Raw genomic sequence first — 25,661 nt, forward strand, 5'->3', positions numbered from 1 at the left:
AGATGGCTGATGTGGGAGTTGGCATTTCAGGTCAAGAGGGTACGCAAGCAGTAATGGCTGCTGATTTTACAGTAGCTCGTTTTCGATATTTAGAGCGGTTACTTGTCACTCACGGTTATTGGTGTTATGATCGCCTGTCACGCATGATTCTTTACTTCTTTTATAAAAACGCTGTAAGTTTTCGGGATAAGAGTCATTACCAAATAAGGCATTAATTCTATTTCGCTTCCATAGGCCTTTGTGTTTCTGATATTCTGGTACCAATTGTATTGTGGATTTTCCGGCTCTGTCATGATGGATCAAATGTATTTAATGCTGTATAATTTAGTATTTACCTCGCTGCCGCCTTTAGCAATTGGTGTCTATGATCAACGAGTGCCAGAGGACTTACTACTTAGAAATACATATCTGTATAAAAATGTAAATAGATTGCAACGAGTGGCATTTGTAGTTTTGTGTAGGCCATTAACACTTTGTCATTCATTCGCAGGGTCGCTTGGGTTTGGCGTATAAACCTCATGATTTTTGGATAGTGCTTCTGGATGCACTCTATCAAAGTCTGATAGTATTTTTTATAGCTTTATGTGCCTATGCTGATTCAGACGTTGGTATATGGGAATTTGGTGCCACTATAACGGCTTCCTGTTTATTTACGAATTTATTGCATGGAGTTATTGAAATACGTTCATGGGTAAATTTTGAGCTAACCTACAAGAGCTACGCTAACATTTTCTAATTGATTTTCTATTTCTTTGCAGACAATACTTCATGTGCTCTCTATTGTTTTTAGTTTGGGTTCTTTTTATTTGTTTTCCATCGTGTACAACTCTATGTGTGTGAATTGTTTCGGCCTTCCTTCTAGTTACTGGGTGATATTTCGTTGTTTTGCGTCCGCTGTACATTGGTTTGTAATTATATTATCGGCAGTTGTAGCCACATTGCCACGGTAAGATATTAATTAACTAAAGATTAAAACAAAACGTTGGAAGGAAACAAAAGTCAAACTGGAATAGTGATTTAAAAAAATGCAACGGCACGCTCAACAGCATTGACTAATAAATGGACTGCAACTCAAATACGGTTCATATAAAAGTTTGAAATTTTTGTCAGTTTCACATATCAGTTTTTTGAACTTTAAGTTACTAATTGTGGAAAAGTATGCAATTAAATGGGCTTGATCCAAGTAGTTTTTGCTATACATGGGGTGAATATAGTGTATAACACCCATAATGCAAACTAACCATTAAAAATAATTTCTTTATTACATTTTTTGAAAATGGGTGCATATGATTAATTGTCCATTCCTTTTCCATATAAAAATACTTGGCAAATCAAATCATAGGTGCTACGCACTTTCTGGTATAACTTTTTCCACCGAAACGTAACGGTAGCCATACCACGCATTTCTAGCTTGTTTTGGTGACGTAATAGAGAACCTCACCATCTCAGACCCTTGCATAATTCCAGAATGATTCGGGGCGAGAGACTTTAGAGAGGTCAGTGAAGAGAAAATGTTGTCACCCACAATCCTACCCCTTCTCCTAGTTCCGGAGAACCTCGGCCACAAGGACTTGGCAACTCTGCAGCCCAGAACGCTAGCCCAAGCTGAGTCAGCACGTTTGTTTACCATCAGCGTCGCGCTCCGAGACTCCATTCGCTAACCAAACCTGGCCAGCTCGTCAGCCGATTCGTTACCCGCCACTCCTTTATGGCCCGGAACCCAGCACAGCACCCCCCAAACTGCCGCCAAGCCTCGACCTTCCCGCGACTCGCAGTGACAGTCTGAGAGGGCCGCCGCTCCTGACTCAGGATCACATCGAAGGCCCTGAGATCGCGATAATCTCTGCCCGAAAGACACTGCACCCATCCAGGAGTCTCCGTGATCCCCTAATTCATAGGAATTCAACAAAAAAGTTGGCAACCCTACGCCTAAGTAATGTTGTTTTACAACTCAGCTGATTATTTCACTGCTTTTTCTGCTTTATTTACTGCTTTTAAGCGTTGCTTTTTATTTGCGTTTGCTATTACCGATAATTAAATCAGAATTAATAGAAATTTTAATTAAAGTGTTACTTTCTGCTGGGGATATTACTGAAGAACATTACATAACATTTGATACCTTTGTCGTATGAAAATTTGCTATTGTTGCTGCTTTATAACTGTTCCGCGATTGCTGTTGTTGCTGCTGCGGTTTACATCTTGCTTCTTTGCTGATTTTTATTTATTTGCAAAATGCCGGGTGCTAAAACTGTTGATTGTGACACTTGCAACACAGTGATTACTACGACCTAAGGGTGTATTTCTTGCAAGATCTGTTCGAAATGGATTCATACGTCTTGTGCTAAATTATCCGATAAGGATCTTATTGCACTAAAAGTAATCAAGTCAAGCGCTTTCATTTGTGCAGTGTTTAATTGAACATAACCTCACTAATCCACATAACAATGACAGGATTGCTGATGATATGCGGAACCTTAGCAAGAAGTTTGATGAGTTCCACTAGCCGAACGTAGAATAGCGTTGCAAACACCTCGATCTTCTGCGCTCTGACATCAAGTTTCGAGGTGTCTCCCACCACTTGATCTTTCCATCGAGGTCGTCCCGGTTGGCGTGTACCACTGTGTTTGCCTTCAAGACTTCTTTGCTGGAGCTTCTTAAACCATTCTGACAACATGACCCAGCCAACGCAGCCGTTGTATTTTGATATTTGTAACTATGCTCGTCTGCTTTCACAGCACCCATACCTCAGAACCATATAACATCACGGATAGTATCAGTGTCTTGTATAGTGTGGTCTTCGTCTGTCGAGAGATGGTCTTGTTTCTAAACTTCTTACTTAATCCACCGTCTGTTTGCCAGTATTATTCCCCGCTTTATTTCAAAACTAGGGTCATTCGTTTCGGTTACGGCGAAAAACAAAACTTTAAACATTAAACTGGCCTTTGGTTATATAAAAAGCGAAGAAAGTGCGTGCCTTAATGAATGCAACGAGCGTATTAATGGTTTTGAGGCAAACGCGGTCTCTAAAATATCTTAGATTGAATCGTGCTGATTTATTAATTAGTGGGCTACCTGAGGGGAAGTCCATCGGGTCAATCCGGTACGTACAACCGGTTGCCATGGGAAACATACTAGTAATGTTATATAGCGTTGCGGATCATGAAAAAATTACTCTCAGACTTTGTGATGTCATGGGAACTACATTTAGCGACAGTACTAACAGCGTTTATTTAAACGATGATTTTACCCCGGCTGCTTCCTTTCGGACTACTATCTGTGTCAAGCTTTGTCGGCAGTACATAATTTCGAAGTATAAGATTTTAAACGGTAATAAAGTCACGGTAAAGAGATAATACGCGATATTGAAGGATGTAATGCTACTCTCAATGGTGCTGGTGTTTTGAGCTGTGTTTTATATACCTCGTTTTCCTGATATTCCTTTGTCAACCAGGATACAAGATATTTTTTTAATAATGAATTTAGTTTTCCCATTTTTCGTTGAAAATAAGTAAATTTGAGCTGAACCGGTTCCGCTCCGCTGCGCTTTCTTTTACTTTATATGGAGCAAAATTTTCCTTTGAATATATATTTTTGACTATTAAGAGCTTTTAGTGAAATACCATGCTACGAAAATGATATCGCTTGACTATCAGTTTAACAATATAAGTGCCTTTATCTGAGTCTCATATGATCTTTATTGGTCTACGAATTTAAGTTTGGATGTAAGGTGTACTCCATTCTTAAAATACTTTATATCAACCCGATATTCTCATGATGTCTGATTTAGGGGTGTTTTCGGGGGTGAGGTGGTTCCCAAGACACTTGGCCCTGAAAAATATTAGCGTGCTCTTTTCTCAAATACAATTTATTTAAACCCCATATTGCTATTGGTTTAAGGGGAGTTTACACGATGAGGCGTCCCCCAAACACATGGCCCCAAAATTGGATATCAAATTCGTTTTCTAATCTTAAATACCTTTCATTGTTATGGGGGAGGGTTGGCCCCATAGATACTTTTCCCAAATTTTGATATCAGATTGGTGCTTTACTTCTAAAGACCTTTCATTTGAGCCCCATATTGCTATGGTCACAAATTTAACCTCTTTGGGGTGTTCTCGGGGATGGGCGGCCCCAAACACTTGGCCCCACATCTGGATATCAGATGCGTATTCTACACTCAAATACCTTTTATTTAAGTCCTGTTTGGGGAAGACGTGGACCCCCAGAAGCTTGGTCCCACATTTGGATATCGGATTCGTATTTTACTCGCAAATGCCTTTCATTAAGTCCCATATTGCCATGGTCTTACCGATCATGTCCGAGTTAGGGGTGTTTTGGGGGTTGGGGTGGTCCCCCAAACACTTGGTCCGACGATTGGATATCAGATATGTTTTCTAATCTTAAATACCTTTCATTTGAGTCCCATATTGTCGTGATTGCTATATATATATATATATATATATATATATATATATATATATATATATATATATATATATATATATATATATATATATATATATATATATATATATATATATATATATATTAGGGTGAGGGCTTGAGCCCTCAGTAAAATTTTTAATGGCTTGTTATTTTTCAATCCATGTATAATCGGAAGATAAGTTAAATGCGAATGAATAAGTGAATTATAAATTAACTCTTTAGTTGGTGGATTCAGTTTGGACTTAAATTTGTAAAAAAAAATCCAGTTGCAGCTGAAACCTTATTTCGTTAATGTGAGCATCACATAACATATTATTGCTTAAAGCCATGCCCAAATATTTTACAGTGGCCGACTCAATTATTCTTGTCCTGTCGACATAAAAGGACATATCGTCACCAGATCTATAACCACGAGGCTTGAATTGTACAAACTTAGTTTTACTTGGATTTATAACTAAGTTGCAATCCCATGGCAGCCGGTTGTACGTATCGGATTGACCCGATGGAGTCCTTCTGGATGTCGTTCTATATGTCGTTCTCTTTGTACTAGATATAACCTAAGTCTGGTTAAAAACTCTAGACCTACACATTTAGATTTAATGTACTGATCTTCTTCTCCAATTGATTTCATGTTAGTTAGTAATATTTCTTTAATTTCTTATTCTGATCAAGTACAATGTCCCTCCGTTTCTTACCATTTCTCTTATACATGCATGTATTCATTATAATTTTCAGCCGCTACCTGAGTTTTTCGAGTTTCATGACTAGGAGAATATCGACTGGGTTGGCTCGGATGTCTTTTTGCAAGATGTCGACCGTTACGCTGCCTTCAGCGCCAGGGATGTTGACACTAAATGCTCACTAGTTTCCTCTATCCTTGATAGTTTGTTCTCGTTTGTTCCCACAGCCAAGAAGAGAATACGTTATAGTAATGAAAGGTGGATGGAATCTAGGGAAATTGTTTTTGCTATGACTCTGCATTACTATTTTGTAGATCAAATTAAAATTGGAAGACGTGTTGCAAGTATAGGAATAAGGCGAAGTCCGTAATTCGACGACTTTATTGGGGTCTCGATACGACTGGTATGTGAAGTGTCCTCAAACATTGTGGATGTGTTGGTGATGATAACTTTAATGCTGATTTTGATGTAAACGAATTTAATGAGTTTTTTGTTGAAGATGATGGAACACACAATTATATTTCTCAATTGTCAAATGATGGGGAGACTGACTCTTCCTTTTCGTTTTGCTGTGTGAGTGAGATTGAAGTCATGGAAGCTATTAGTGGGAAGAAATCTGGGTCAATTGGTGTGGATGGTATTCCAATGCGTTTTGTTGATACAGCGTTTGCTTATGTTTCTGATGTTATTTTCAATTTGGTTAATTTTATTTTGATGTCTTCCTATTTTCCCTTGGCCTGAAAAATTGCTAGGGTTATGCCAATTCCTAAGGCGAAACATGTGAGGAGGGTTGATGATTTACGGCCTATTTCCATACTTCCCGCAATTTCTAAGATTGTTGAACACATTATGAAGAATCATATATTACAATCATCGCAGCTTCGAATACACGATATGCAATATGCTTTTCGCGAAGGACTCAACACCACTCATTTGTTACTCAAGCTAACAGATTCAATCTGAGAAAATGCAATAACGGAAAACGCAGTGTAATGGTTTCTCTTGACTTGCCTAAGCCTTCATCTCCATCAATTTTGTTTATTTAGTAAATTGCATCTTTTTCAATTTGCCTACATCTGCCTGCAAACTGATACTTTCTTATTTAAGTAGCAGATCTCAGTTTGTGGTTTTGAATGTTGCAAACTCAAGTTTGTTTCCTCTTCATTCTGGTGTACCACAGGATTCGATTTTGGGTCCACTTTTATTCATACTTGACGTGAATGATTTGCATCGTTTTACTTCCTTTAAATAGGAAATGGTCGCATCAATCGGTCTTTTAGACCGGAACGGGCTTGCTCACCCACAGGAACTTGACGAGGATCACCAACTCCACATGAAAATGTGGCTACAACAACAACTTCGTCTCTATAGGTTAAGATAGTCAATTTAATTTAATTATGTATTATACTCAGGTTATTAGAATGTATGTATGTAATAATTTTATGGGCCTTATTGGTATATTCGGTTAATGAATAAATAAAAACCCCTGCCCCGGTGCGCCCAATCAGCTTTGACCCATGCGTGTAGATAGAGGGACCCAAGAATGGCGGGGCGGCCCCAGTGCAAAGCCATCGAAGATAGATCCGCCCGACACATAGTCTGTCGCGTCACCAATATGCTTTCCTGGGGTTTATGCCAACACCATTGCCCTCGCCCATCTCGACAGCTTCCTTAGCGCCCACTGAATGATATCCTTGACAGTTGAGAATGCAGCCCCCACTCAAAATGACGACGTCATTAACATAGGCAACGACATTCACCCTTCCTCCTCGATGGAGCCGAGAATCCCATCGAAAACCAATAGGCACAAGAAAGTGAAAAACCCCCCTGCTTTGTATCCGAGGGACATGCGAGCGTCCCGGAAAGCACAATCCCATGGCAGCCGGTTGTACGTGCCGGATTGAACTGATAAAACCCTCCATCGGCAAGGGCTGCCGCCTCAGTGTACGTGTCATGGGAGAAGCACATCCCGGAGTGCCTTCTCCATACGCTTCTGGTCCGTGCCGGGATTGAAGCGAACCCCGGACTCTGGTTCTGTTCGGTTTGCCCGAGCCGTTTCCATCATCGGTCGGTGAAGTGTTACCCGTGCATGGAGTAGGTACATTTCCGATCTTGCTCTGACCTCACTTCACTACGGAAGTATAGTCATACTGGATATGTTGCAAGCTGCTGTGCGAACATAGCCAGCAATGGGTCACAAGCGTCGTCGTCTTCGCCTTCTGCGTCCTCGTCGTCGGAATATGTTCCCGGCGCAGGTAGTGGTACTCGCAGACAAGCGTGGCGGGATTCGTTGCATGGACCCCACTAACCCCAGAATTAGCGAGCTGAATTTGGAAATAAACAGGGTGGGCTACGAACATAGGCGGAATTTGCGACAGGAACACTTGGAGCAATGTAACTTAGGCACCGGTTTAGGCAAAAGTCGACTTTTACCAAAATAGCAAAAGTCGTCTTTTACTTAAAGTAGATGTTTCGACTTTTTGTCAAAAATTTACAAAATTTTCTAAACAAAATATGATATAGATATTACAATTTGTTTGTATTTTCATAAGGGGATGTTTAAGAAGAGTTTTAAATGCAAAATTGCGGCATTTTTATATCAAAACCACCCCGCTATCTTAAAGCCAATATGGCTTATTGCAAAAGTTTCCACATTTCCGCCCTCTTTCCCCTTTTTTGTATTGGCATTCAAGCTATATATCCTAGCCGACTTTCAACTTACTCTGTATGTTAAACACCAAGTAGAACATCACATTTCACTGCACATATGAGTAACGAATTTTTATTCTCTATCACCTCCTCTTTAAAACTCCAAAAAAATACAAACTTTTCTCTATTCTATTCGATTTTATGTATCCGTCATTTTGTTGTTGTCGTCATCATTAAACATGAAAACGGAGCCCCTTTACCAAATCGGATTCTATCTATTCTAAATTCCATCTAGACTTCGCTAAATTCGGTGGAAAAAATTTCTTTTGTGAAATGATGTATGAAAATGGGAAATTGCCGCTTGCCAAAAAAAAAAAAAAAAACGATAAATGCGGATACGCTTGTATGGGGCCTGCACATGCAAGACAGTCATCGGGATTCATATGGACCATACCCTCATTTTATATGCTTAAGATGTTTAATCTGGACATCTATCTGTATGGTAGCTATATCAAAATATGGGCTGGGGTGAGAAATTATGAAATTTTTTTCAAAATTTCAGCAATATCGGACATTAAGGCTGAATTCCAGCAGTCTTAACGGAGGCATTGAAAAGATGTAGTCTTTTACAGCCCATGAATTTTGTGCCAAAATTCAGCTTCCATAAACATACAACTATTAAGCTGAATCTTACACTCATAGGGACATAATCCCTAAAATTTTACTTCAATAAGGCACGAATTGTTATTACCATCTGAATACCGCTGCCGAAGTTCATTAAATCGATTCAACCATGTAATGATATTACCAATGAAATAAATAAATATTCAATTCAAAAAATATATTTATGGCAACAATAATAAACCAAAGAGCAATGAATCGTAGCACTTGAGAATAAAGTACCCAAACGCATCTCAGAATAATTGGAAACAATTCTTACCTAGCAGCAACATAAGCAAAGCAAAACTTGTATCTTTATGGAGGTTTTTTCCCTGTGCAGCTTTTTTTCCACTTTTTGAATTCAAAATCGATTATTGGACTTTTTAATCATTGAATGTCAACTTCGACTTTTTTACACAAAAATTGGAATAATAGATTAGTCAAAATCGACTTTGGGATCCCTTGTTGTCAATCACCATTGCTGTAATTAGATTGAAGGATAATATTCAAGCTCTTCTTTCCTGCAATACTTGTCGTCACCATGTGATCAGTAGAGCGAAATAAGAAGTTCACGCGAGGCAGCCACGGATTGGTGCAGATTAATCTGCACAACTCTTAGCTTCCTCATTTGACTTTGGAAGCCGGACATGGCGAAACCGAAATCCTACCTTTAATATGTACTTTCTATACCTCAGATAGCGTTCCGAATCCTCGCTAATAGATGCTTTTAGAATCAGACCACCGCTTTCTGCACAGAGTTTTGTATAAAGAACTTTCCACCTGTCTGTGCAGATCCCGACGTTCTGTCTCGCCAACAACGTCAGCAGGTCTGACTCAGTAGCTTCAGTTGGGGTCTATACTGTTGCCACGGTCCGAATCAGCTATCGATAAAACCCTGATCTTTGCCCTGGCCATAGGGTCTCAATATTCTCAATAGCCCAGAACAAGAAATCATTAGAGTTTTCGCTGGCACAATCAATTACTTTGAGTCTATCTTCCTATGGTTCCCATCAAACATTGTACCGTCGTTGCTACACTTATCTGAAAGCATCAATCTGACTAGCCCGGTTTCCAATAGCTTCCAGTGAGCTGGGTTACCTGTGCGTGTTTTGAGCGTATTCTTTGTAGCAACATCCCCAATGGAAATATTTTCACCTGAAACGACACCTGCCGGACTATCGAGGTAGCATCTATCACTACTCCAGGGACCTCTTTCTGCCTCTGTTACGGCTCCGGCTGGTTCTCCTCGGTTGATCTAATTTTCTTCACAGGAGTCTGACGAGACAGATTTCAAGAGGGAAGCAGCCTGCCGCGAGAAAGAAGGTCCGTCGAAATGTGGCAGACGACTCCTCCAGGCCGAGAAAGTCGGCGCAGCCACCTTCACCACATCCGACGCTGTCCCTGACATACTGCCAGACTGCCCCTCACTTAAACCAGCCTCCACTGGTGTTATTACGACTGGTCCAGGACCATTGACCGCAGCATGGGCGCCACCTCTATCCTAGTGGACGGTGGGCCCTTTGTTAGACGAGCTACTACAATCTGTCTTCTTCGATCCCACCAGTGGTGGGAGAGTTTCAACCTTCTTGGCAGCGGAGTGAGCCCAGCAAGCTCGATTTCTTATCAACGCTAGGATACTTCCACTAGTGACGAAGAAGCGTTCTCCAGTTGAGCCCTCACGTTCTGCCCACGTTCTCTGTAGATTAGAGCAAGCTTGATTTTAGGCTTTCCTGGATAAAAATCTAAGATTTGTTGCAACAGTTGTGTGTCTTTTCACCCTGAATTAGGCCCAAACCCAGAACCACCAGGAAGGGCATCGATTAATTCAATCCGTTGACTGATTATACGACTTTATCCCCTGTAATTACCAGACTTATATCCGCTACTAACTTAAATCATATAGCATCGATTATACACTGCGCTGTTTGTTCTAGCCAACAAAGGCAAGGCGGTAGACCTCTTCAAGTCTATATAAGAATACATAATTTTGGAGCATCCACGCACTTTGTGACCATCTGTTGCCTTTCTGGCCTACTTCTAAAGAATTTGCTTACTAGAGGCATACCTACAGGTTACATTTTCTCTGCAGTGTCTAAGGTATCTGCAAGTCGTGGTATTCTGTAACTTATTCGCCTTCGACAGTTTGATAATAGAAAAATATTGCGCTAGCTAAAAAAAAAAATTATGTAAAAGTAGGTTCCATACTCTTTCGGCAAACCGGCGGGATGTAGTTTAGAATGCAATTATTTTATATATTGATCGTTTTTGCCTTCGACAACCATAATATCATTTTGTAAAAATTTGGAAATTCGACTACGCCATCGCCAATCGGAATGAGGGGCATAGTTTATAATGAAAATAAATTAATAAAACAATGTGCTTAGTGTATCGATTGCAAAGTTTGATTTTTACCTTTCAACACTTAAGTAGTTTGCATACATCCAACGCATTTTCCAACTTATTAAATATGCATATTTTTCTTTTACAGGTTGCTCTTTACCGTTGTAAGAACTACATTGTGTCCTGATGATAGCACAAAAGTTTTATTACATAATAAACGTGAACGCCATAGAGGTGAGGGTTTATTAGTTACTTGGTCACGGTCAACATCTGCTTCATCAATATATAGGTAAAGAACACACAACTAATAATATACGCATATATAAACGAGTAGATATTTTCTGCACTGTATTGCTAGATTATGAAAAACTTTTAAATTCTTTTTATAGAATACTAGGCATTAAACTCTGTTAACCTATTCTATTAAAAATGGTTGCTTACGTTAATTAAAAAACAAGACAAAACTTTGCAATACAAGCAATGAATTCGTTCGTACTTTGTTCTTATGCACATGTTCTTATCCACAATTATGCCAAAAGTTATACTGCAGACCGATTTGATGTGTAAAGAATTGAAATTTGTGTCAAGAAATGCACTTTAAAGATGCAAAAAAATATCGGAAACCTTTGAATAGTCGAAAAGCTTAAACCTATCGATTAGATGTTTATAAAAGTGCTTAAATGGTATGGTGAAAACATTACGTTTTAAATGAGATAAATGAGATTGTTTGAACCCATATATGTTTATATATTGTTTATCCCTGATACAAATCGCTTTTTATTCGATATCAATTATGGTCAATTTATAAGAGCGTATATGAAAGCACCGCAAATTTTGTTATTCTAAAGTTTTAATAAGCCGATAGAGCTTTCCATATATATTTTTTTTAATAATTTTGATTGATTTATGCTTGATTTTATGCTTTCCTCGGGCTCGTCCGTATTGCTTGGCCTGTCGGCAATAAATAGTACGCACAAATCCCTTAATTGTATGCAAACACCACTTAACACCATGTAAGCTCACGTAAAATTGAAAAGTTCATGCACTATCTTAGTTTTATCAGTCACTCTATCTTTCCAGCCTATTTTAAAGCAATTTCTTATGGTCATAAAATGTGGAGAACTATGAGAAGGCTTGAAAATTTTTAAAAAATTTTACTAGTTTTTTTTATTTTAATTTTATTGGAATGCAAATATTTTTGAATTTGTAATACTTCTTTTGTGTTTTATTAGTTGTGTGTTTTTTTATTTTATATAATTTTTTGTAGATTTCGCTTTATTTATCGCATTAACCAATAGCATTATAATTTTACTAAGTACAAATGTAAGAAAAAATCATTTTAAAATCTATAAAATTATGTAGGAAGTGAAATACGTAGGAATAAGATCTTCTCATACCAACACCGTTACAATTGCAGTGTAAATTTCTTTTTAGACTCTGATCACTGATCAACTTCAATTTCTAGCTTCATCGTTTGTTACTAGTACTGCGGAGCGTATACACAACACAATTCAAATGCCTAAATATTCATACGCACTGTGGTACCTATTGTTATACCCTACACAACTACCGTTGTGCACCCAAGGTATTATAACTTAGTACATTTCTTTGTAACATTGAGAAGGAAGACAGATAGACCCATTGATAGGAATACCAATCGATTCAGAATCATTTTCTGATTAGAACTAGCTACATCCGTTTGTGTGCAAAGTACAGGTCACATTATTTTTAAGTTCATCATGCAAAATTTGCGCACAATTTTTTTTGGGCTAAACACGAAGCCTATTGAAATTGGAAGAAATCGATTCAGATTTAGATAAAAGTCCCATATATATTTTCTATTGCAACATTATAATAATTTATAAACCGATCCTTGGCTCGAAGGATTATCTTATGACTCTCCAGATTCCAGGTGTGTTTCTAATAAATTGGTTCAGATTTAGATATAGCTACCATATCGCTCGGTTTTCACTTCTGGATATAGCTTCCATATATATGTTCGTGCTATTTGGACTAATATTGCATTAATGCGGTCATATGCTCATATATCCGATGTTTTCGAAATTTGGCAAGAGGTATTCATTTGTGACCTTGCGGATAGATATGCAAATTTGCCAAGTTTTGTGCAAGCAATCTGAATTTCCATTGGAAAGTTTGACATTTCTAACATATCTTACACACAACGAATTGACTTAAACAAATGAGTGTAAAAAAATGGAATTAACTCGTGAACATTTTTGTGCAACCATTTTTCACAACTTTCGACGTTGTTGTTGTTGTAGCAGTGTGTTGTACATTGAGGTGGCAGCACTTGCCGTTAAAGGACTTCATCGGGTCAATCCGGTACGTACATCCGGCTGCCTTGTGATTGACTTTCGACGTGTTTTATTACGACAAGAGTGCATTGATGAACTTCAATCTTTGTTAGGTGGTAAAGCACCATCCTATAGCAAACAACTTGTTTAATGAATTCAGTCGTGGTTGACGCTCACTCAAAGTTGAATTCCTTAAAGGTCGTCCAAAAACGACCGTTGTGCCAGAGAACATTGATGCTGTGCGTGAACTTATAATGCAAGATCGTCATGTGCATCCTTGTGCATTTCTTCCACCAACATACATTCGATATTGCATGAACAAAAAAGGTTTGTTCTCTCTGGCTTTCGTACAGTTCGTGGGTCTTCGAAGATGGGCCAAATCTAACTTAAGTTATTCGTGAAAGAAGCACTTCGAAGCAAATGATCGCCTGTTTCTTCGGCAAAACTGGTTATGTGGCGACTGTATCGCTTGGGCTACACAGAACAGCCAATTCTGAGTGGCACATAATAACTTTTTTGCCTGTAGTCTCGTTTTATTCCCGCACATTAAGATAAAAACGCGTGAATAATGGTTTTCGTCCCCAGAAAATGCCGTTGAAGTGTTCAATAACCATGTTTTGGAGGGGTCTCAATTGGAGTAGAATAATTGCTTCTACAATGGGTTTGAGCGCATGCAATAGTGTATAACTCAGGCTGGAAAATAATTTGAAAAACAATAAAACCATTTTTGATGTTGTTATTCTGTAACCAACCCTTAAGAAATTTTACAAAAAGTACTCTCTTATGACTTGATATTTCTAGGAAATTTTATGGTTCAAATTAAGATATAGCTCTCATATGCATAGCTCGATTTATGAAAAATGTGCACGGATTTTGCTATTCCCATCAAAATCGGAATAAGATATCGCGGCCATACACTAAAATTGATCAATTTCCACTTATAGGATAGGTGTAGAGTATTCTTTTCTTTTTATACCCTCCACCATAGGATGGGGGGTATACTAATTTCGTCAATCTGTTTGTAACTACTCGAAATATTCGTCTGAGACCCCATATAGTATATATATTCTTGATCGTCGCGACATTTTATGTCGATCTAGCCATGTCCGTCCGTCTGTCTGTCGAAAGCACGCTAACTTCCGAAGGAGTAAAGCTTGCCGCTTGAAATTTTGCACAAATACTTCTTATTAGTGTAGGTCGGTTGGTATTGTAAATGGGCCATATCGGTCCATGTTTTGATATAGCTGCCATATAAACCAATCTTGGGTCTTGACTTCTTGAGCCTCTAGAGTGCGCGATTCTTATCCGATTGGAATGAAATTGTGCACGAGGTGTTTTATTATGATAACCAACAACTGTGCCAAGTATGGTTCAAATCGGTTCATAACCTGATATAGCTGTCATATAAACCGATCTTGGGTCTTGACTACTTAAGCCTCTAGAGTGCGCAATTCTTATCCGATTTGAATGAAATTTTGCACGACGTCTTTTGCTATGATATCCAACAACTGTGCCAAGTATGGTTCAAATCGGTTCATAACCTTATACAGCTGTCATATCAACAGATCTGGGGACTTGACTTCTTAAGCTTGTAGAGGGCGCAATTCCTATCCGATTTGGCTGAAATTTTGCATGACGTATTTTATTCTTACACTCAAAAACTGTGTCAAATAAGGTTCAAATCGGTTCATAACCTGATATAGCTGCCATATAAACCTATCTGGGATCTTGACTTTTTGCATCTCTAGAGGTCGCAATTATTATCCAATTTGCCTGAAATTTTATACTACGGATACTCTCTCGACCATCAACATACGTGTTTATTATGGTCTGAATCTGTCTATAGCCCGATACAGCTCCCATATAAATCGATCTCTCTATTTTACTTCTTGAGTCCCCAAAGGGCGCAATTCTTATTTGAATTGGCTGACATTTTACACAGGTCTCCGGCATATAATTTAATTGTGGTCCAAACCGACCATATCTTGATATCGCTCTAATAGCAGACCAAATTTTTTCTTATATCCTTTTTTGCCTAAGAAGAGATACCGGGAAAAGAACTCGACAAATGCGATCTATCGTGGAGGATATGAAACATTCGGCCCGGCCCAACTTAGCACGTTTTTACTTGTTTTGTTTAATATGCGTATATTTTACTTTTTAGATTAAAAGTAAATACCGGTATCGGCGGCTTTTCAGTGCGAAAGCTGCGGACTATCGCACTGAAAAGCCGCGGGTTGGAGTTTTTGGCCGGAGTTGGACTGCGGTTCAGAGTCGGAGCAAACTTCCTCAACACCGAATCCGAATCCGTATAAATTCTCAGACTCCGACTTCGCCTTTAAAACCTCCGGTAGACTATAGAGCGCAGGGCGCACATTTTGGATCACTTTCTATAAAAGTGATACCATTAATGGAAAGGTGGGAAATGGTTTCTGGAGAGATTAAAAGGCTTATATCCCATGGCGAAGATATCTAAGGAGCGATCTGTATAGCAAGTGCAAGTCCACTGAAAGTGTGTTATCTCTGGAAGACGTGACCACAATTGACCACCGAGATCTAGAGACTTAACACCTTGCGATTTCTTCCTTTAGGGCCACGTGAAAGATAAGGTGTACATCAACAGCCCAGCGTCGATCAAATATAGAATTCGAGAGGCTATCGGGGACATAGGGCAGTCACTTTGTGATTTGACTATAGAAAATTTTATGGAAAGGATATGGTCCTGAAAGCGTGGCTGTGATGGCCATTTCGAGTCCTGGCGAGAACTTATTTTCAGCGGTGGTTATCCGCTCCTAATACTGGCGACATTTGTGAGGTATTGTACCATTTGGTATGGCAGCCATGTAAAAACTTCTCCACAAAGAGGTGTTGCCTTTCGGACCCGGACTCTTATCATTGAACTTAAACTTGAATCGGACAGCACTAATTGATATGTGTTCCTAAATGGAATGTTCAAGGGCAAACTTGCATTTGCATTATGAAATAAACATCCAAACATTTATCAAAACAAGTAAAAATGCGTTAGTTCGTAATGCCGGGCCGAACTTTGGATACCCACCACCTCGGGTATATATGTAAACCACCTATATCTAAAAATAAACCGATCTGAACCATATACAACATGGATGTCGAAAAGCCAAACATAAGTCATTTTCAGTTAAATCGGATTATAAAATCTCCTTTTTTGGGGCCAAGACTTTAAATCGAGATATCGGTCTATATGGCAGCTATATGCAAATCTTGATCGATCTAGACCAAATTGTAGAAATATGTGGAGGGGGTTAACTTAACTCTCTGTCCCAAATTTCGGCATCATCGAACAATAAATGCACCTTTTATGGGCCCAAAATATTAAATCGAAAGATCGGTATATATGGCAGCTATATCCAAATCTAGACCGTTCTGAGTGAAATTGAAGAAGCATGTCGAAGGGCCCAACACCATTCACTGTCCCAAATTTTGGCAAAATCGGACAATAAATGCGCCTTTTTCTGGCCCAAAACCTAAAACCGAGAGATCGGTCTATATAGCAGCTATACCCAAATCTTGACCGATATGTGCCATAATGCAGAACTATGTCAAGTGGTCTAACCTAACTCAATGTCTAAGATTTCGGCGACATGCCTTTTATGGGCCCAAATTGACGAAGGATGTCGAGGAGCCTAGCATAACTCACTGTCCCAAATTTCAGCAAAATCGGATAATAAATGTGGCTTTTATGGGCCTAAGACCCTAAATCGGAGGATCGGTCTATATGGCAGCTATATCCAAATCTGGACCAAATTGACGAAGGATTTCGAGGGGCCTAACACAACTCACTGTCTAAAATTTCAGCAAAATCGGACAATAAATGTGACCTTTATGGGCCATAAGACCCTAAATCGGAGGATCGGTCTATATGGCAGCCAAATCCAAATCTGGACCGATCTGAGCCAAATTGTCGAAGGGCCTAACATAACTCACTGTCCCAAATTTCAGCAAAATCGGATAAAAAATGTGGCTTTTATGGGCCTAAGACCCTAAATCGGCGGATCGGTCTATATGGGGGCTATATCAAGATATAGTCCGATATAGCTCTTCGAACTTAACCTGCTTATGGGCAAAGAAAGAATCTGTGCGAAGTTTCAGCTCAATATCTCTATTTTTGAAGACTGTAGCGTGGTTTCAACAGACAGACGGACGGACATGTCTAGATCGTCTTAGATTTTTACGCTGATCAAGAACATATACTTTATAGGGTCGGAAATTGATATTTCGATGTGTTGCAAACGGAATGACAAAATGAATATACCCCCATCCTTCGGTGGAAAACCCCATATAAAAAATCTATATCTCACTTTGTACTTCACAATGTACAGATTATCCGGGAACCTCCATTATCCGGGATCGACAAGATATTTTTGAATTTTTGTCATTGCGTTATATCGTTAATTTCCACCATTTTCCGGGAGTATAAGCGCACCTTCTCATTATATTTGAATAACAAAATGAAAATAAATCAAAGATGTGAAGTGTCTGTTTGTGGGTATTAAAATTTAAAAGCATTGGAAAACGCAGAAGATCTAAAAATTTAAATTTAAAAAAGCTACAGTACTCTACTCAAAATAAGGATAAGTTCGAAATGTCTATATTCTATCGGCTGGTTGCAAAAGTTTTAAAAGTAAAATAAAATTCACAAGCATAAGGCTGAAATCCTCAGCTGACTTTGTAGTTGACAATAAGTTTGTGAAAAATTAAAAAAAAATTATTTCAAGCGAAAAACTAGGTTGAAAAGAGGCTGCATATATTAATCCGCCCGATGCCACTGTGGAAATACACCTAAGGAAATACTAAGCAACAAGACAAATTTATAATGGAGATGAAAATATTTTCGAAGTGTTTGCAATAAAACAGTTTGTTATGCCGTGATGAAGGATTTATAGATTAGCAAAGGAGAGGCTAACTGCATTATTGTGCGGTTATGCTGCTGGTACTGTCAAGTGCAAGGTGTTCGTTATTGTGCTTGGCCAAGATCTTTAATGAGGTCTAACGAACTTACCGTTATTTATAAATCCATTAAAAAAAGCTTAGGTGACTCAACAAATATTTTTTAGAATGGATTACAAACATTTTGTTTCCGAACTATAAGAGATAAAAGATGGTAGTGGAATCCGTCTGCAAATATACATAAATTCAACCGATGAGCCAGGGTTGCAATAGTAGTTTTAAATGTCATTATCGAAGAATGTATCGACTCCTGTTTCAGATATAGAAATGACACATAAAATAGATCACGCAATGCAACAGATATATTGAATGTAACGAACGATTTCACCATAGAGGATATGGAAAGATCGCTCAGGTGTAATAATGCTTCCCAATTAGCTGTTTTGTCCGATGGAGATATGACACATATCACAGATAAGACTAGGAAGGAAAATAGTTTAGATGTAACTGAAATTTAAATATCTTTAAAAAAAAGCAATACATTGTTCCACTTCTTGGGCAGTCTGGCTGCTTTGTTATTTTGCACCAAGGAAAAAGTTATTAAAAACATGTGTACATGTGTAAAAAGTCCGGTTCCGAGCATTCCGGATAATCGAGGTCCGACTGTATGTCAGAAATGCGTGTTATGTCTACGGTTATGATTCAGTAAAAAAGGGGGATGTTTCTTGACACCCTTCGATCTTGAAGGTCGGAGAGTGTCAGTTAAGTCCATCCAATAATTTTGGAAGGACTTAAAACAATTCTTCCTTACATACCAGGAAGAGGGCTGTTGTAAATCCTTGGACGTTCAAAACTATATCTTCTGCACTGACTTTATACTGCAGTTACAGTTCCATAATGCGTTGAGGCATATGATGCTATGGTCTAATAGAAGGTGCTTAAAAATTCACCTACTGTTAATACTCAGCCGGACACAAACGAAGGCTTGTCTGGACAATATTTTTTAATGCTACACTTCATGTCTCTGGATAGTGTGGCTACACAGAAAAAAATATACGAAATATCTCGAAACAGGAACAAACAAAAATTGGGAGCTTTAATGATCTTCGCCCTAAGAGGTAAAAAAGAACTTGAAATGAAAAATTCGGCAGAGCCGGGCCGGGATTCGAACCTGGTGGCATGGAGCAACATAGAGAGCCGTTGTCGTTGCCTAGCGTTCGAAGCCATCAATACAACTGCCAACATGTGCTACCATGGCAATAGTGTAATTGTTGCAGACAAAAAATCTGTCATTACACGAACACTTGGATTGGGAAAAGTACAGCTAATAGACAAGGTTGTCGAGCGTGGTCAATGGGGTATTTGTATCATAGAGGCATTTTCGCAATAAATACGATACAAATACAACATATCAACGTACGATCCTTGAAGCCATCACACCTAATATGGTTGAAAAGTCTTCTAACCAAAGATGAAACGCATCCCATAGTAGTTGGTGTGTGTTGCGATCTCTGGCTTTCCTTTTCCATTTGCAAAGAAAAACTCCGATCTCGAAAAAGAAACAAACAAAAATTGGAAAATTGTTTATTTAAAAAGTTAATTGAGAATAAAAATGTTAATTGATCAATAATTTTTTAATTGAAAACGGATTTTTTTTTCATTTACGATCGTGATTGAAATTCAGACAACTTTCAATTAAAAATTAATTGATTCAATCATTTTTTTATTGAATCTGAACTTACGATTACGACCCTGATTGAAATTTTCAATGAAAAAATTAATTGATTCACTTATTTTTTTAATTGATCCTTAAAAAATTTTAATCAAATTATTGGTTTTCTCTCTTCGACCTTTTTATACCCACCACCATAGGATGGGGGTGTACCAATCTAGTCATTCCGTTGGTAACATCTATTCTTGAAAACAAAACTATTAAAAAATATGCTGTGTGAGAACGGGTAGAGATATCTCTGAAATTTGGAATGGTTGGAGCTGAAGTGTTAGCGAGTTCGTGCAAAATTGCAATGCCTTAAGTGGTCCGGGCGCCTCTTAACAGGCCCCTAAAGTTGGTCACCTCGGTACTCCGAAAAAATGTTGGGGCTGTCGTTTCGTATGAAAAATCCCTACAAAAAAGTCCGCTTGGGATATACAATTTCTCCACTGGTTTTTGAGATATTCAACTTTTAATTTTGTTGTTGCAATTTTGACCGAGATCTGCCTTGTATTTTGCAATTTATGAAGGCATTTGTGGTTCGATTTTGGTTTTTATGCATTATTTGGATATACAACAACTCTGCCGCAATAACGGTCCACACCTGATAAGTCTGTTAAAAGTAATACAGTTTGAAAGTCAAAAATGTGACAAAAAAATATTTTTTTTCTTTTTTTGGTAAAAAAATACTTTCCTTGATTAGTCTTTATTGAAAAAACTTTATCGAAAAAGAAAATCTAAGTAAGGAATTCCGTGCTACTTACAAAATCATTAATTGTGTTCCATGCCACTCCCCTAAGTTGGTTCATGTCTGGTATAGTGTCCCCACCTAAGTGCCGGTATTTGTTAGACGCAAAAGCCGGGCAATAACATAGGAAATGCTCCAACGTCTCATCATCTTCCCCGCATGCCCTACACACGCTATCACCTGCCGCACCGATTTTACATAAGTGATAGCATGTGTAGGGCATGCGGGGAAGATAAAGAGACGTTGGAGCATTTCCTTTGTCATTGCCCGCATAACTTTTGACTCAGAAGTTGCACCTTAGTATATTTCGCGGCAAAAGTGTAGAAAATTTTATCAGCTTTCCAAATTAAATTTTAAATCTGTTCAGAAATGCCTTCACAAAAGGGACAAACCTCGGCAAATTTCTTTAACACTATAAAAGAATTTTGTTGGACACTATAAAAGACTAGCTGACCCGGGCCCGCTGCGCTGCGCCTTTTTTTACTTTACATGGAACAAAAGTTTCCTTGGAATATTTTTTTGCAACGAAAATAGTATATCGCTTGGCTAAAAAGTTAAACAATATATGTGTCTTTATTTGAATCCCATATGATCTTTATTGGACTACGTATTAAAGTTTGGATGTAAGGTGTACTCCATTCTTAAAGTACTTTATTTCAGCCCAATATTCTCAAGTTGTCTGATTTAGGGGTGTTTTCGGGAGTGAGGTTGTTCCCAAGATACTTGGTTCTGAAAAAATATCAGCATCGTGGTCTTCTTTCAAATACCATTTATTTAAATCCCATATTGCCATTGTTTTCTCAAATACCTTTCATTTGAGCCACTTATTGGCATGGTCGAAAAATTTTTACACGTTGGGGGGTGTTTTGGGGAAGGAGTGATGCCCTAAATATATGATCCTTCATTTGGTTATTCTACTCCCAAATAACTTTATTTGAGCCCCATATGGCGATGGTCACTAAAAAATTGCTGTTTGTGGGGTATTTTGGGAAAGGGGTAGACCCGCAGAAAATTGGTCCCGAAAGTGGGTATTAATTCTTGCTCTACCCCCCCCCCAATACCTTTAATTTGAACTCCACATTGGCATGGTCGGTAAATATGCACGATTTAGGGGTGTTTTGTGGATTGGGATGGTCCCCCAAACACCAAGCCCGGAAAATATATCAGCAACGTGCTCTATTCTCATATATCTATATATCATTTATTTGAACCTCATATTGCCATTGCCCTCAAAATTGGATATCAAATTCTTTTCTAATCTCATTTAAACTCTTTATTGCAAAAGTCGGCAAATTTTTCCGGTTTGGGGTATTAGCCCTAAAAACTATAAATATTTAGCTCCACTCTCTTTAGGACCCAAATTATCTTGGTGAGAAAATACGTCCTACTTGGGGGTTGTTATAGTGGTGGGACGTCCGCTAGACAGTTGGCCCCCAATGTTGATATCAGATACGGGGTCTACTCCCACATACCTTTAATTTGAGCCCCATATTTCCATAGTCGGCAAACATGACCGGCTTGGGGGTTGTTTTTTGGGATGGGCGGCTAGGTACCCCATCCGAAATTTGGATACCAAATTTTTATTTTTAGGGTACTATATGAGAGCACACAAAATTTGGCTTAAATCGCACCACCCATCACCGAGATCTGGCGTTTCTGAAGATTAGGGTAAGGGGGAGGGTCCGCCCCCTCTTCAGATATCTATTTTCACCACGGGATCATTGTGCACCATCTGTGAAAATTTCAAGAAAATCGGTTCAGCCGTTTCTGAGTCTATAAGGAACACACAAACATACAAAGAAACAAACAAACAAACAATTGATTTTTATATATAAGATTAGTGTTGGTTAACGGTCGGTGACGCTAAGCGGTTACAGCGGAAGTATATCAAATTGGTTTGGTATATCGGATGAAAAAAAAATGCTTTAAAACCAATACTTTGCAAAAATTCTAGATTAAATAGAGAACAAAAGGGTATAAAAATTGTATTTATTTAAATTAGTATATAAATGCAGACTTTGCCCATGAAAATTCCACTAAGGAACAGGGGTAAACTTTTTACATATCAATGAGTGCAGTCCGATTCAAGTTTAAGCTCAATGTCAAGGGGCTTACTTTTTATAGCCGAGTCCGAACGATGTGCCGCAGTGCGACACCTCTTTGGAGAGGAGTTTTACATGGCATAGTACCTAACAAATGTTACCCAGCGTTAGGAGGGGAAAACCACTGCTGAAAATTTTTTCTGATGGTCTCGCCAGGATTCGAACCCAGGCGTTCAGCGTCCTAGGCGGACATGCTAACCTCTTCGCTACGGTGGCTAGTGTATAAGGACGTAAAATTCTAAGAATTTGTAAAGTTTTATTTAAAAAAAAAAAATTTGGGTAATTTTCATGTTGAATTCTGGACAGGTATAAACCTGACTTAGCGTCAATTTATTTAGTTCATATTTTGGAATAAGAGATTTCAATACGTGTTTAAAACAATTTTATAAGCTCAATTTTAGTATAAGAAACATCTAAAATTACTACCGGCAAAAAAGTTTAAAATTCAGGACAGATTTGACACCAAATTGTGTCTCATTATATCTAATTAGATATAGGTTAGGTTGAAAAGAGGGTGCAGATATTAATCCCCCATGCCACTATGGACATACACCTAAGCCAGTAATCGGCTTGTTGTGCGCTCTAAAAACTAAAAAGTAAGCTTTAAAAAGAAAATTTAAATGTAGGAATTCCGTGCTGCTTACAAAATCCTTAATTGTTTTCAATGCCACTCCCCTAAGTTGGTTCATGTCTGATATTGTGTTCCACCTAAGTGCCGGTAACTGTTAGACGCGAAAGCCGGGCAATGACAAAGGAAATGCTCCAACGCATGCCCTACACATGATATCACTTGCCGCACCGATTTTACATAAGTGAAATCGTAGTCCTATGTATCCCGTTATGATACCAAAAGCTATACTGACCTCCTTCTTGCTTCCTTTCAGTAATAGCCTCGTCTTCTCACGATCTGGATTCCCCCATAGGATTTTCGCCGTTCTACTAACCGTTTCGCTGTTCCACAATGTTGCATGCGCATTCGTCGCCCACTCCTTTAACTTAATTAGATATAACTTGATCCAATTATATCTGATGTTAGTTAAAGTTGGATTTGACCATATCAATTTTTTTATTCGGCCAATCTGATATTGAATTTGGCCGTACATGATGTTGACTTTGCTCTTCAAACTGATTTTGCATTTTTATTTTGAATAGACTTTTTGTGCTTTGATTTACAATATTTCAAGATACATTTTTTGTTGTTCTGTACGGGAAAATATGAAACATTTTTTTATTCATAAAATATTAACAAACAACATTTTTGTGTTATTTTTCATTACAGAATCACCGATTATGGGTCTAAGAATCAGATTATAACATCAATTACCTGATTATTACTTAACATTACAATTAATTTATGTATATATATATAAGATCTAAACATCAACAATGTACCAACGACTTTTTTTTATTATGTGTATTTAAGACAGTGTATTTGTTATTTTCTTTTTTTACATTTATATCTATATATATATGTATTAATTGCAATCAAAGTCAAAGAAATATCCTGCCCAATGCGCCGCCTTTATTTATGTATAAAATATAAACTATGTATGCTTTAAAGTTCTTTTTCCATGGATATTGGATATGGCATCTAATCAAACTATTTTTTGTAATTCGAAGTAGGCATTGGTAACAACATGGAAAACTTTTGCAAAGGATGCGTAAACTCCCTCTTTTACTTATGAATGTATTTTCTTTTTGTTTCTGTAGGTACTTGAAATGTGCTTCTTGATTTATCCTCCTCCTCACAATATTTCTTAGATAATAAAAATTGTGTATGTGGCGAAAATTTTTTCGTACGATAAACGACATTACATACTGCCACTTGGTTGAGATTAACCTTTTTGTAATTTTTCTCATTATTTGAACTGATATTGAATATGTTTTTGTCAATCTTCAAATAAGTCTTCTTAATTTTGAACATCCAATCCCAAGTGTACAAACCTATTTACTAGAATTTCTGGCTTAGTGAAGTGTTCCTACCACTATAATTAGCAAAGACCAATCCTAATCTGGCCAAACCATTTCAACTCCACTTACACTTTACCCATGTACACTTAGCACCTAGAGAATATGTATATCATCATTAGTTGACCCCTGTTCCCCATTTAGCCATGACCTTTTCTAATACATTTAACTTATATATAGATTAACAAAAAACAAACACCCATCATACCAATGCTCTCGCAAAACTATTTGCATAAGTAACACTGAAAAATATGTTCTAAAATCTTTTTTATAATGTATTCGTATGTAAAATGTAAGTATTTAAAAATTCCTATAAATACATATATACATAATTAATAATAACTTAATATTAATTAAAAAAAATGGAATAATTTTAGTAACATCAATAATATTTAAAGAATGCGTATTTTTTATAATAATTACAATTCACCCACATATTTGAATAGTTGATTCACCCACAACAAAGGATGAAGATGAAACTAACTTATTTTTTGTATATTTGCAAAGAAGAAAAAAGAATTTTGTTATTAGCCGTGATAGTGAGTTAGAGAGTTAGTGTATGAAAATTATCCGTTTTGTGTTTATGTTTGAAATCCCTTAAGTAAATCCCATTAACCTTAGAAAAGAAAACAAGTCTTTAGCTAGAGATTGCATTTTTTGGTTAATTGTGTGTCCAAACGTTCTATGGATCGCTCACATTTTTAGATAAATCTTTACAATGGTAATGTGAATATCTACCGACTGTAATTTGTTTGACCTTCCATCACATGTCAGCTGTCAAGAGCCAGACAATTTCCTTTAAGAAAAAAAATATAGAAAAGTTATGGGAATTTAAGTAGAATTAAGGCCTGGTTATGCTCTCGTAAATGTTAAACAAATGTATCGCAAATGTAAAGAGGCCATTGTGCTTTGACATTTCAAACAAAACTATTTTTTAACAAAAAAAGACTTGAAGGTGTGAGTGATCTGACGTCGAAGATCTTCAGGCATTACTCAAGAGCAGGTTGGAGAAGACCCATCTCCTCCACGCAGTAATGCTTGAAGTTGAGACGTCTCTCCAACCGAAAGAGTACGCAATGGCGGTTTTCTCGCCAACTAGGAGATGGGTCGACCGTC

The 25,661-nt window shown here is 37.8% G+C and overlaps 1 protein-coding gene and 2 long non-coding RNA genes across 5 annotated transcripts in view; all 3 read left to right on the forward strand.

Annotated features, from left to right (window-relative positions):
* Positions 1-24,386, forward strand: part of LOC106090741 (phospholipid-transporting ATPase VA) — a 126,788-nt gene extending 102,402 nt beyond the window's left edge. For 2 of the 3 annotated variants that reach the window (XM_013257026.2, XM_013257027.2), the window contains exons 11-16: positions 3-173; positions 235-420; positions 491-691; positions 759-946; positions 10,924-11,064; positions 23,857-24,386. In XM_013257026.2, the coding sequence (XP_013112480.2) occupies positions 3-173; positions 235-420; positions 491-691; positions 759-946; positions 10,924-11,064; positions 23,857-23,905 (936 nt within the window). In that variant the 3' untranslated portion in view covers positions 23,906-24,386. The remainder of the gene's footprint in view (positions 1-2; positions 174-234; positions 421-490; positions 692-758; positions 947-10,923; positions 11,065-23,856) is intronic. The other variant, XM_013257030.2, reaches the window with a different exon arrangement.
* LOC131995664 (uncharacterized) lies at positions 1,145-2,061 on the forward strand. The gene is made up of 2 exons (XR_009397535.1): positions 1,145-1,204; positions 1,343-2,061. It is a non-coding gene; the product is annotated as an uncharacterized LOC131995664 (long non-coding RNA).
* On the forward strand, positions 7,915-8,619 carry LOC106090742 (uncharacterized). The gene is made up of 2 exons (XR_001221886.2): positions 7,915-8,277; positions 8,338-8,619. It is a non-coding gene; the product is annotated as an uncharacterized LOC106090742 (long non-coding RNA).
* Positions 24,387-25,661: the final 1,275 nt, after the last annotated feature.

This window comes from Stomoxys calcitrans, chromosome 3 (assembly GCF_963082655.1).
Source record: "Stomoxys calcitrans chromosome 3, idStoCalc2.1, whole genome shotgun sequence".
In the NCBI taxonomy this organism is placed as follows: Eukaryota; Metazoa; Arthropoda; class Insecta; order Diptera; family Muscidae; genus Stomoxys; species Stomoxys calcitrans.